At 43.4% G+C, this 12,871-nt stretch overlaps 1 protein-coding gene across 1 annotated transcript in view; it reads right to left on the bottom strand.

Moving 5' to 3' along the window:
* The window catches only part of OXA1L (OXA1L mitochondrial inner membrane protein), a 67,817-nt gene extending 55,097 nt beyond the window's left edge, over positions 1–12,720 (bottom strand). Inside the window, exons 1-2 of the mRNA XM_065438198.1 lie at positions 12,410–12,720; positions 3,700–3,852 (exon numbers count right to left, since the gene is read on the bottom strand). Coding sequence (XP_065294270.1) covers positions 3,700–3,852; positions 12,410–12,493 — 237 coding nt within the window. The 5' untranslated portion in view covers positions 12,494–12,720. The remainder of the gene's footprint in view (positions 1–3,699; positions 3,853–12,409) is intronic.
* Positions 12,721–12,871: the final 151 nt, after the last annotated feature.

Below are 12,871 nucleotides of genomic sequence, written 5' to 3'. Positions count from 1 at the left end.
TCTCGCAGTCCACCAAATTTCAAAAGGCTACAAGGATTGCTTTAGTTGATAAAAAATTGTAAATATAGCAACTTTTGAGGATTGTAGCAAATTAAGGAGTTTTTCTAAAACACTTCCATTTTGCACGGAAGCCTCAAACAGTGCTAGTTGACCCTTCTTTATGTCTACGTTTTACACACAAGAATGTACTCTTTGTAGCTGTAATATATTGTATTTCACATTGTTGTGAATTTGTGGAAATGCCTTGTGCATGAAATAGGTGCCCCCACACTAAAGAATCTAGTTATTTTTTCCTTCTAAAATATTCATTTGGCAATGAAGCCACATTCACTTTAGTGCTACCGAGTGATATGCACATAAAATAAAAAATATCCAATAAAATCTAAAATATGAATTTTTTTACCCGTGTTGGTCTTTCATGGAATCACCCTGATAACAAACATCAGGTACCTCGGCCAACTTTTTGGGGCACCCAGTCATAGCTACTGCTAGAAGGGTGGCTATGACTGCACACCACAACAGCCACTTTTGTCATACCCATCTCTTCACTTTTTGAAATGTTAACTTGGGGCCCTATAACGTAAAACTATTCCAATATGTTTTTATTCCAATCTCGTGACGTCAAATCTGTGTAACCGCCGACGCAAGCATCGAGCGGTGACCCGCAGGGTTGTCTGAACAGACCAATCAAACGCTATCCTCAATTATAGGAGGGCACTTTTGTTTGCTTGAAGAACGAATAACATTGCCTACACTGAGCAGCTTGTTTTATCTAACTGTCTGAAAAGAGGCGAGGAGCACGCTCAAGTAGAGAAGGATTTTATGGGGCCGAGCCACTGTCTGATAGTCGATAACCGGATGAACAAGGTGGTGCCGGCGTCTGCGACTGGTCTGCTTTCCCTTACTTAGCTTGCGGTGGCTCATCGAAAATTGCGGCGGCATGCAACGGGAGCTTAAGAATGACGCTAAAATGGATCCTCAGCAAAGAAGCGTTGGCAGAATGAGGTCGTGAATGTGCCGAAAGTGCTCGAAAACGTTCTCGCCACGCAACAACTTTTATTATACGCAAATAAACCCATGTTCTCAGGCAGGTGCGAGTACCCAGCACCTGAGCAATCTGCGGCAGCCTTACTTTATTCCTTTTGGAACGGGGCAGCCTGCGGCTATTCACAAGAAAATTCAGTTTTGTTCGGCATATTAATGCATCTTTAATGCGTACATGTCACTTTGACGCATGAGTTTTTGCGGTTTTGTGATGTCAAGTGACAGGCAGGTGAAGTGGGTGCAGCCCAAAAACTTTTGACCAATATCCGGGGGTTAATGGCGAAAAGGCGTGCAATCAGAAATAACCAGTTTTCTTTTTTTCGGTCAAATCATGCATAATCAGTGTGTACACGTCATATCAGATGGGGAGCTATAGCGGTTTTCGTGATGTCGCATGACAGGCAGGTGAAGTGGGGGTGGTCCAAAAAAGTTTTTGACCAATCGCGGAGGATTGATTACAGAATTGGAGTAGAAAAGTTTGGAACAGTTTTACGTTATAGCGCCCTTGGTTAAGTTAGTGGATAAATATGCTCCAGCTTGACTATAAAGGTTCCATATAAAACACTTTACTGAGACCAGTGTTTTTATTGTAACAGCTTTAAAAGAAAATTCTGTGCCTACCACTGCTTTTTTACTGAAACTTTGCAGCAAGGCTGAACTTTTTGGTCTGTATAAGGCTCCTGGCATCATTCCCTGCTCCAGTTCATCTTGGAAATAAGAAACACTGCCATAAATGAAACTCATCAGTATAGATGTGAGTTGCTGAAGACACACAGACTGGTTTTCTTGCGTGTTGGTAAGTAAAAGTAAGAATGAAGCAGCCAAAGAATGATGCGAAGTGTTTTAGTGAAGAATTTGAACCAAGAAATGCCAATTGGTTGCAAAACCTGAGTAAAAGGAAATCAGAAGCAAGCACTAAATCTTATTTTTATGTTGTTACAATAAAAAAGCAGGCCACTGCACAAGCACATTGGAACCTAGACTACGATTTCAATCTCTACCACAATAAATTTTGTGGTGGCTCATAGTGAAATCATCCAAGCTCTCGATGGCCACACTTTCTCAGATTGCTGCTACCCAAGGCAATCCGAGAAACTAAACTAGAAAATGCAACCCGAGAAATTTCCAGGTGTACCGTTTTGCAGAAACACACTAGACTTCACACACATTTTGAGAAAATGTCTAGATTACGAAGTGTAGTACTTACTGATTGGTTCATGATGTTAAAAAAAAATTTAATGATGGAGTTTTACATGCTAAAACCATGATTTGGTTATGAGGCACACTGTAGTGGAGGATCCTGGAATAATTTGGACCACCTGGGGTTCTTTAATGCACACCTAAATCTAAGTGAACGGGTGTTTTTGCATTTCGCCCTCATCGAAATGCAGCTGCCATGGCCAGGATTTCATCCCGCGACCTCGTGCTTAGCAGCCTGACACCATAGCCACTATGCAACCACGGCGGGTGGTTCATGGTGTTTAATCCCAAAGTGATTACAGGGCTACGAGAGATGCTGCAGTGGAGGTTTCCGGGTTAAATTTGACCACGTGGGGATGTTTAATGGGAACCTCTATTATGTGCACTTAAATCCAAGTACACAAGTGTTTTTACCACTCGACTCCACTAAAATGCAGCTGTTCTGTGATGTTCTGTGTGTTACATTCAAAATAAACAAGTTCAGTCATTCTCAAGTGTTTACTACAAAGCATGTCCTAAATCTTGTCAAGCGAGGCAATATCTCGGAGATAAGCAAACGAGTTTAAGGGGGCACCAAGTAGAAAAAATAACGAGCTCAAATATAATGTTACCTTTCTACAATACCGAAAAACAAAATAGTGCCATGACAAAAGGCCTTGTAAGCCAAAAAAGATGCAAAAGTAAAAGACAGGTGCCGACGCCACTTCGAAACTCCTGCACCAGCTCACTGTGACACCATACCAATTTTGACGGCCTGTGCTTGGGCCTAGTTAATTTTTATCAGCAAGCATGGAGTACATTGTATCCTAAAAAAGGCAAACACCACATTCAGCAAGCTCCAAGAACCTTTAAGGTGCAACAATGGCCCACTTACAAAAAGATTTTGAAATCAGCGACACACCAATGGGTTGTGGACCGAAATTAGGAAAATTAAACTTTCATTTTCTCTTATAATAATCAATCTTTCACCATAAAATTAACAAAGAGTTTTGAAAGAATATTCCATTAGTCTAAACAGATTTTGCTGTTGCCTAGACAGAGAAGGCATAGGACCTAATGTGCTTTTAAGCGTCAGTGGTGCTCAAATTAAATTTTGTCCATTTGGCTTTTGTAAATTGTAGCTTCATTTCTAGAGGCTAAGCATTCTAACAGGATAGTACCACAGTGGTTACAACAGGGATTTGTAGGTTGTCCAAGTCAGCACAAATAACTCTTTGTAATGGCAGTGTTCAAAGATGACGGGGCAAGTTTACTTGCCACCAGTCTTCACGTGAAACTTGAAGAATGCAGGTTGCAATGGAGCAAACTTGCATACCTTAAAAATTTGAATATTATACAAGACAAGCAAGCGCAGACATGAAAATAATTGAAGAAAGAATGATTCCCTGTGTTGAGCTCCTTCACAAACACCATAAAATTTTCTGCATATGTTGCTTAAACGGAAAGCATACACACCTCAACTGATGCAGCCACAGCCCCCACCTTGCCAGCTTCAGATGAAAACCCTCGTCTTCGAGATACTTGGCAGTGGAAAGATGTGTATTTCATGCTGTTTGACTTCAACAATGGCATCCTCTGGCAACTTCTAGCTGAAAGTAATCGGGCATGCTAAAAGAAAAAAAAAAGCACGTATGACATTCTGAAGAAGAAAGAAACTATCACAGTTTGCTCTGCTTAAAAATTTTTGTTGTTAAGTACACATGCACATACACTTGCCCATGAAAGTTTTCCTCCAGCACTAAAAAGCTCAACTTGTGCTCTACCTATGCATGCTGGCAGAAAGAAAGACAAGTGCTCTGCAGGTCAGTGTGAGTAGTATACAGGGTGATCATTTTTAAGATCTATGAAATTTTTAGAAATCACCTGTTGCAGATAACATAATTCCAATCCTTTAGCTGTACTGTTTAGAGAGGCAGACATTACTTGCATGAAAAATTTAAACACATATTCAACTAATTAAAAATTTTGATGAATTAATGTCTTAATTACTTTATGACACTATCACAATTTACAAATTGTAGCTGGTGAGTTTGCAAGATGAATCCACTTAAATTCAATTTCATAGGATGACACCAGTTTCGAGATATGATTTCCTAAAGTGTGGGACAAAATACCGTATAAGCCCGATTCTAAAGCGCACCTTTTTTTAAAATAAAAAGTGCATTCATATTTGCATGCATGTTACAATCGTAACTAATTCTAAAAATCAAAAATGAAACCAATTCTTACTAGAAATAAAAAGCCCAATGCAAGATAGCTGGTCAAACTGCCACCGAACAGATGTTGTTTGTTTACGATTTATGCATAGAAAAAGGAAAAAAGATAGGAGAAAGCATCGTGCAATGCGACTCAAAGTGTGTCATCCCAACACATGACCAAAGACACAGGCAAAATGTGACCACAGATACAGCAAAAGTAGCCGAGCAGCTGCCAGTCGAGCCTGCACCTGTAGAATGAAGAACCAGCTATCGGGCTCGAAATGTCTTGGCTAATCTTGATTTCTGTGATATCGACGCAAGAGAACACGTGTCGGGCCAACACTGAGCAATGCACTGAGCCCAGGGACTAGCGCCACTGAGTGTTCACTTGCCGAGGCTGCCTGCGGGACGTAATACTCTCTCCTATCCTTTTCCTTCCTCCATGGGTTTATGCCTTTGTATGCAGTCGCCATTTTCCAGTTTGCTGTATGCCTGTAATAGTGCTTCTGCTCAACTGCCTTTTGTCAACGCAGTCCAGTGGCAAAATGGAAAAAAAAAATGTTTGTTTGCCTTTGTATGTTCCATAAAAGTGTTTCAACACGATATGCATTAACTCAGGTTTCGTTATTTGATGTATGCAGCTGAATCAGCACCAAGTTATTTCTTTTTAAATATTTGGGTGGTAATATAATTGCACATTACATTCTGGGGGCGCAGTAGACTCATGCAAATATGGTACATGGGCATTCCAGTTACTCTTTTGCTTTAATGCATAAATGAGCGTTTTGTTAAAAAAAGTAAGAGGACCAACTGTGAATTTTTTGGCGAGCTTGATGGCACATATCTCCAAAATGGTGTCATTCTGGAAATTCATTCCAAGTGAATATGCCTAACAAACTAACTGGCCACAATTTGCTATTGCAATATGTGCCACAAAGTAATTAAGAAGAAATTAGCGCATTCACTCAACAATCCAGCTCAAGGACTGGAATTATGTTATCTGCAACAGGCAATTTTTTAAAATCGAATAAAAATAAAAAATGATCACCTCATATTCAGGTATACTATGTGTGGCGACCTATGCGATGCCACCTTTAGTTCCAGGCCACTGCACTTGGGCCGCAAATAAAGTTTCGCATCCTGGGGACTTCTGTGGGCAGATGTATACATCAACCAATTACATGCGTTTGTTAGGAGGTTAATTGAGTACTAACGTTAGAGCTAAGTGAACACAGCCCACAAGTGTAGGTTTACTATTTATTTGAATGTGCTCACATATGAACAACAGACCTAACAACCTCGGCCAGGCGGCGCAGCAACGCCTTGCTCAGTGTGCCACCTTGGTGAAATCATTCATGTCAGCGCTCTATAGGCAGTTTGTTTACATTGCTCTCTCCGTGCTCTTTCTCTTGCTTGTGGCACACACGCTGTATTTTAAACAGCAGCATGTACACTGGTTGGGAAAGTGCAATGTGAAGTCTTTCAGAGAGGTTTCCAAAAACTGTCTGATGTGGAACACCTTCTCAAGGCAGACACGTCAAGTTGAGTGGCTGCTGTGCTTCTCATTTATGGCTTCCAATAGTATGTGGACAAAGAAGCGGTACGACGTGCCAAGTATGTTTCACTTGTCAGCAGCAATGTCTACAACATCGAGCTTTAGGTATGCACCTAATTCAGTAAAATACACAAGCCACCCTATTTACAAATGTGTGGCTTGTTTCTTTCCTGGTGTACTGAATGCCATTCACTTATTTAGTAGGTACACATAGATACAAACTACAATTAAACCGTAATATTACGAAATCCTCTATATAGCAAAAGTATTTAACTGTTTATAGCTTAAAGTTCTTAGAACGTCGTATTTTTCACCTCAATACAACCAGCCGTATTTATTTGCGATTTCAATATAAAAAATATCACTGCTGCCGCAAAGGAATACCGACGCAATAAATACTGTGAGTGCCATTCCTCACATGGTTCAAATACAAGCGGTTGTTTGCAAACACACCATTCAAGTCACACTCGGTGCAACAGAGCAGCTGCCGAAGCAGAGCAGCATATTTTCCAGCAGCAACATATTTAGCTGGTTACGGCCTCCAAGATGCCCCGCCAGATCTCAGAGGCCATAAGCTGGCAATTGCATGTTGATTAGAGGCACTAGGTTGCACTAGTATTGGGGCATCATATCACACACTCTATGTAGCATAGTTTCATATTCTACATGTGCCACACATCAGTGCCCAATTTGGTGTTTTTGTTTTTGTCATCACCATGTGGCAAGTCAAAAGAATGAGTAGACATAGAGGCAGTAGGGCGGTAGTACTAAATGAAACACTCTCTCACTTGTGGATCAGGCTAGTTAGTATGTTGCAAGCAATTTCAATTGGCAAGAAAAAGGATGTTGCTGCTTTTTTCGGGATACCACAGAACTCACTCTCATGATCTTGGAGTCAAAAGAAGCTATTCACGACTCACTGAAGAAAAGGACAAACTCCCAGATTCCTTTAACTCAAGTAAGTATTTTTGGAGTGTGCAGCACTCCTGCAAGAAGTACTGGTTTTAAGGAGACAATATGGTTGTTCGGAGCTGTCATTACTTACTCGAGGTACCACTGCCTACTCCACAAAACTATGTAGGTGTTCTGTAAGAAAGACTGCTTACAGGACTTCTCTTGAACCATTGCATATAACAATGAACAAAATTTTACGATGCCATACCGGATCTCGCTCAATTTTTTGGACATGATGCATACACGACGTTCCAAAACCGAAAATGGGGCAACTGTGAACAAAGTTATCGTAATTCAGGTTGTCACCTGACTTCTATGTGATTTTAAAGTTAAGTATTTTTTTCACATTCGACGGGTTCTGATGCTGTGTTCTTTGTAGTGTGTGGAGAACAGTAGTTTGGTTCTGTGAACATAGCATTTCGTGTTGTACAACTCTGGCCGACATCAGAGGTTATGTTGGCAAGCTACAGCAGTCAAATTGACACAAAAGTTACCCTTACACTAGTCACCACAGTGCGTTCAACCTGCTTTACTTTCTTTTGGCTTTCGACATGCCGTAGGTCTATTATGAATAGGACTTTCATACGTGAATTGGAAAACATAGAAGTGGTCACTGGCTCTCAAGTTAAAAAAAACAAAAATCTTACGAAATTAGATTTTTCAGGCTACATGACTATTTGGACATTTTTACGGCCCTTTGCATGTAAGTAACAATTGGTCAGTAACTGTACTTTGCATAAAGGGTCTAATTTCAGTATAGCGAAATTTCTACATAACGAAATAAAGTCGTAACTACTTTACCGCCTTTGTTGTACCAAGATTTAACTGTATCAGTTCTTTGTGTGCTCATTTCCCACAAAAACATGAGCACAATGTCTTCTCTAACTACTTTCAAAGGCTTTGCACGTGCTAGCCACACGTCTCATTATGTCCGGGAACTAACAAGAAAATTGCATTAGCAGAATTCCTGCTGCGTGATTTTAACACTGACATATGAACATGTTTATCTTTTATGGGTTAGCGCTTTTCACCGTCTAACAAATGTTATCGTGCAGCGCAGGATGCACCAGCATGTATCGGAAGTTTCTGGAATATTATTGATGGTTCTATCTGCTGTCTGTTATCGCTGAACCTTGTGTAATCTGATTACATGTATGCGCGACGCGAATGGTGTAGAACTTTCTGGAAGACACGCGGGCACCAGCGACCACTATGGAATGTTCAATGGCTCGTGTGTAAAAGCTGACGAGCTTGACCTGCTGATCAGATTTTCGACGATCGCCAGCTGTGTTCGCCACTGTCGCTATTTTTTGAGTGTAGCCTGTTTTTGAGGGCACAAGTTCGCCCAATAAAACACTAGTTTCATCATTCCCAGTTGTGCTGCTTTCTTTACCGTCACTACTACTTGACCTGGTGGAGGTGTTAGTGTGTTCATGTACCGAACTCCCCTGCAAAGCCATGATCCAAGCCCCAAGCCCGAGGACAACACCAACGTCGCCCCAGACCAGCGAGCTAGCCACAGACAGCAAGGACTGCCCCCGGAGCAACGGGCAATGTTGGCAGTCAGGCGCGTCCAGCAATACCTTTCCTGTATCCTCGATAGCGTCCGGGAGAATCCGAGGTGCTCAGCGGTCGGATAGTCATGTAGGGTGTGCAGTACTTCTGGATGCAGTGCTGATAGAACAAGAAGAAGGTAGTTGGCGCGGACTGGTGAAAAGTTTTTCACAAGTAGATTGTTTTGAAGTGTGAACGAAGTCAATCCGCGCTGATCTGATCAGCGGGTCAAGCTCGTCAGTTTTTATACACGAGCCATCGAATGTTCCATAGTAGTCACTGGTGACCAGGAAGATCGTGACCAGCTCAACAACCACAACGGCAGCCCCAGCATCACCCATCGTGCTTCAACAACCCAGAGAGCCCCCTACCTTCCATGAAGCAACGTCGGAGGAGCTCGAAACCTTCGAAAGGATCTTGACCTTCAACAAATGGACCTCTGAGGATAAGCTACGACATGTGTCCTTTGCCTCGGAAGTTGCCGCGAGGACTTGGTTCGGGAACCGGTCAAGTGGGAAACGCTGCAGGCCGACACATGCAGTCACCGCCGGTACTTGCACACTTCAATGAGGACGCCGATACCGAAATCCACACTGACACCAGTAGCCTAGACCTCGGAGCCATCCTAGTCCAGAGGAAAGACCGACTTGAACGAGTGATAGCTTACGCTAGCTGGTCGCTGTCAAAAGCGGAAGGCAATTATTCTACGACTGAAAAGGAATGCCTCACCATGATTTGGGCAACAGAAAAATTTCGCCCTCACCTATATGGCAGGCCACTCAAAGTTCTCAGCAACCATCACGCATTGTGTTGGCAGGCTAACTTAAAGGACACATCAGGACGGCTGGCGTGGTGGAGCCTCAGACTGCAAGAATATGATGCTGTAATCTGCAAGCCCGGATGAAAACACTCTGATGCCGATTGCCTATCACACACCCCCAATGACCCATCGCCACAGGACGATGAGGATGACGATGCCTTCCTTGGAATAATAAGTGTGCAAGACTTCGTTGAACAGCAACAAGCAGACCCGGAGCTAAAAGGCCTCGTCAAGTATTTAGAAGGGAATACCGACGTTGTCCCTAGGTCATTTAAGCACGGATTGACTTCGTTCACGCTTCAAAACAATCTACTCGTGAAGAACTCTTCAACAGTCCGCGCCAACTACCTTCTTGTTCTGTCAGCACTGCGTCCAGAAGTACTGCACACCCTACATGACTATCCGACCGCTGGGCACCTCGGATTCTCCCGGACGCTATCGAGGATACAGGAAAGGTATTGCTGGGCGGGCCTGACTGCCAACGTTGCCTGTTACGACAAGACATGCCGAGACTGTCAGTGATGCAAGACTCCACCGATAAGGCCAGCGGGATTACTACAGCCAATCAAGCCTCCTTGCCGATCGTTTCAGCCGATCGGGATGGATTTGTTGGGGCCCTTTCCAACGTAAACAACCGGAAATAAGTGGATAGTGGTGGCGACGGACTACCTCACCCGCTTCGCTGAAATGAAAGCTCTGCCGAAAGGTAGCGCAGTCGAAGTGTCGAAATTTTTCGTCGAGAACATCCTCCTGCGACATGGTGCCCCAGAAGTCCTTATCACCAACAGAGGAATGGCCTTTACAACTGAGCTAACCCAAGCCATTCTGCAATACAGCCAGACAAGCCACAGGAGGACAACTGCCTACTAGCTGCAAACGAATGGCCTAAACAAGAGTCACTGAGTTTACTTTAAAGTGGCACTAAAGGAAACAAAATGTTGGGTTAATCCGAATCCGCATTGGTAAATTGGTATTTCTGCAATGGCATTAATGAATGAATAAAGTCTTTATTTTAAAGAAGGGGACGGCTCTAGGCCGCTGATGGGGATTAGGAGGGAAGGGAATGTGGGTTCCCAGACTGTTGGCTGAAGCACATCTTCATCTCAGTCTTGGATCTTCTGCTTTATGCAGGCTCAGGTGCATGTTCAGTTCCGCCGCTCTCACATGGGCTGATCGACCCCTTCTACACTACTCGAAACAGGCCACTTTGTCTGCCATATGTCGCAATGGCTTTCTGTGTTTCATGGTTAGTTTGTATTGCAATTCCTAGTGTTCTAATGTCTCTGTGTAGTAAATGCTGAATGTTGGATCTCCCTTGTGAAAAAAGCTGCACAGCTCCAAATGAGGTGTTGCAAGTCTGCTCTGCATGACTCCAGGCAATGTGTGCATCGGGTATAAGTCTTCGAAATCGTAGCTTGTCTGGGTTGGTGCCATTTCTCCAGTATGTGTGGTGTGTATGCAGCGTTGGCCATAACCTTATTCAAAAAAACCTCTTCCGTGCGAGTAAGCCCGCCCTTGTCATCAAACACATGTACTGGTGTAGCTTCTAATAATCTCTGTTTACTGTCTGCTTTTATTTTAATACAAATGTAATGCATCAGTGCTCTGCTAGGAGAGCCTTTGGCCAATATCTTTAGGTATGGATGTTGGTCCGCGGGATTTGGCGAGAAAATGGAGTGTGGGGAGCTGTACGCGTAATCAAGCCCACCCGCTTGCACGGCAGCTGCGTGAGCGGTTGTTTCCCCCATCCGTGCTGGTGTGCCCCGGTGTCCATAGGATTTCAACATTTGTCCCATTGTCCTGTATTCTCTTTAGCTTTTTTCGGGTGTCATTGGCCACCGCATCATCTGTCGACATCGAGCACAAAACGTGGGACGCGGTCCTGCTGTACATAACCTTTGCTTACAACGCGGCGGTGCAAGAAACAACACAGATCACACTGTTCAAGCTGGTTTACGGCAGGAATCCGACGACTACTCCAATTGGCCTGATTTTGCTCTTTTCGACTTCCACTACGGATGATAAGAGGCCATGCAAAAAGCGAGTTGCCCGTAGGCCTGTAGAATTTCACGGACGGGTCTCAGCGTTTCCTGTTCTTGAGGCTTGCCGGATGACGATGTAGCATGTGCCTCTCATAAAAATGAAACCACTAATAGCACACGCGCCAACACAAACGGGCGTGCAATGGCTTCCACGCGACCGAAAAAAAAAAGTTATGGGATTTTAAGTGCCAAAACCACCCATGCGACCGTCTACGTTCGAATCTGTCCGCTAGCGGAGCGATCGGCGCTGCTGGTGTCGCAGGCGAAAACTTGAGCTATAGTGTATTATACTATCTGGTACACTACACTCGAGCTTGCCTCGTCTATGCAACGAATGTAATGGGGGAAAAATGGCGAAGAAATGTAAACCTTCGGCACTTCAGCAGAGTACATAAAACATAATGGCGTCCTCTATATGCAGCACAAAAGTCTCACAGACATTTCTCGTGCAATGCGTGAACTTTTCTCATCTTTCAGTACCCTTTAACCAGGGCAAGGTATACCCAACCAGGCTCAGCCTCCCTCCCTCTCCCTTCCGGACACTTCACTTCCAAGACCTGAGAGCTGCAATGCTGTTTTCGCGAGCGAGAGTATATTAGCAGCGAGAGATGAATCAGAATAACATTCAGGCATTTTAAAAAGGCGCCAATGCCACCATTCTTGACTGATGGTACGGGTGTCACTTGACTTAGTGAGCTCGAAGGTGAGCATGATTATATGTCCAACTATTATTCTCTAAAATCAGAAAGAAACTGCAATTTATAGGAATCACTATCGGTGTTCTGCGAAGAGCCAACACGTGCATGGAATTACGCATCAATACATCGTCAGTAGAAATGAAGTGATAAAAAAAGTTTAAGGTCAGGCAAATAATTAGCGTATCTTTTTTTTTGGGTCTAGTAACACCAAGCCTTAACGAAAATCAAGGACACGTACTAAAAACGACAGTGAATCAATTCTACAACACACGTTTACGCTCTTTGCGCACCTATGATCTGATGTGCAGACGATCGCCGCTACAGGTGACAGCAATTTTACTCACTTGACAACGGAGAGAATTCCAGATGCCTTGTCGGTTAGTCCAGGCAATTTGAACACCGAACTTTAATGGGTAGCTCGTATTCATCACGCTGCTAAGTATTTTCGTCCCAAGAATTCAGTTCCAGCCGCTACCTTCCACAACTACCCGGTTAGCCCGAGCCCGAGAGCCAGCCTTGCGTGAATGCGGAAACGAGTTACGAGTTAGAGCCGCAGTTGTACATGTACACATCTTTGAATATTGGCCGGCCTTGAATCTTCCTTCCTTCAGCAACCATAAAATCAATCAAGATTTATACCTAGACCACATGAAATGCTACTTGTAAGGAGCTATTTTAGCTTAAAATTCATACTGTTTGTATTGCTCATGGTTGTGCAACTCGGCGTTTGCGGCCAAAAACAGCTCCAGCTGGTCAGAGCCAGTCACATGAGAATCCAGAATGCTAGATAAGTACGAGCAGTACGA

The sequence above is a fragment of the Dermacentor albipictus genome, chromosome 1 (assembly GCF_038994185.2).
Source record: "Dermacentor albipictus isolate Rhodes 1998 colony chromosome 1, USDA_Dalb.pri_finalv2, whole genome shotgun sequence".
NCBI lineage: Eukaryota > Metazoa > Arthropoda > Arachnida > Ixodida > Ixodidae > Dermacentor > Dermacentor albipictus.
The sequence above is the reverse complement of the archived record's forward strand: the minus strand, read 5'-3'. Positions and strand labels throughout refer to the sequence as shown.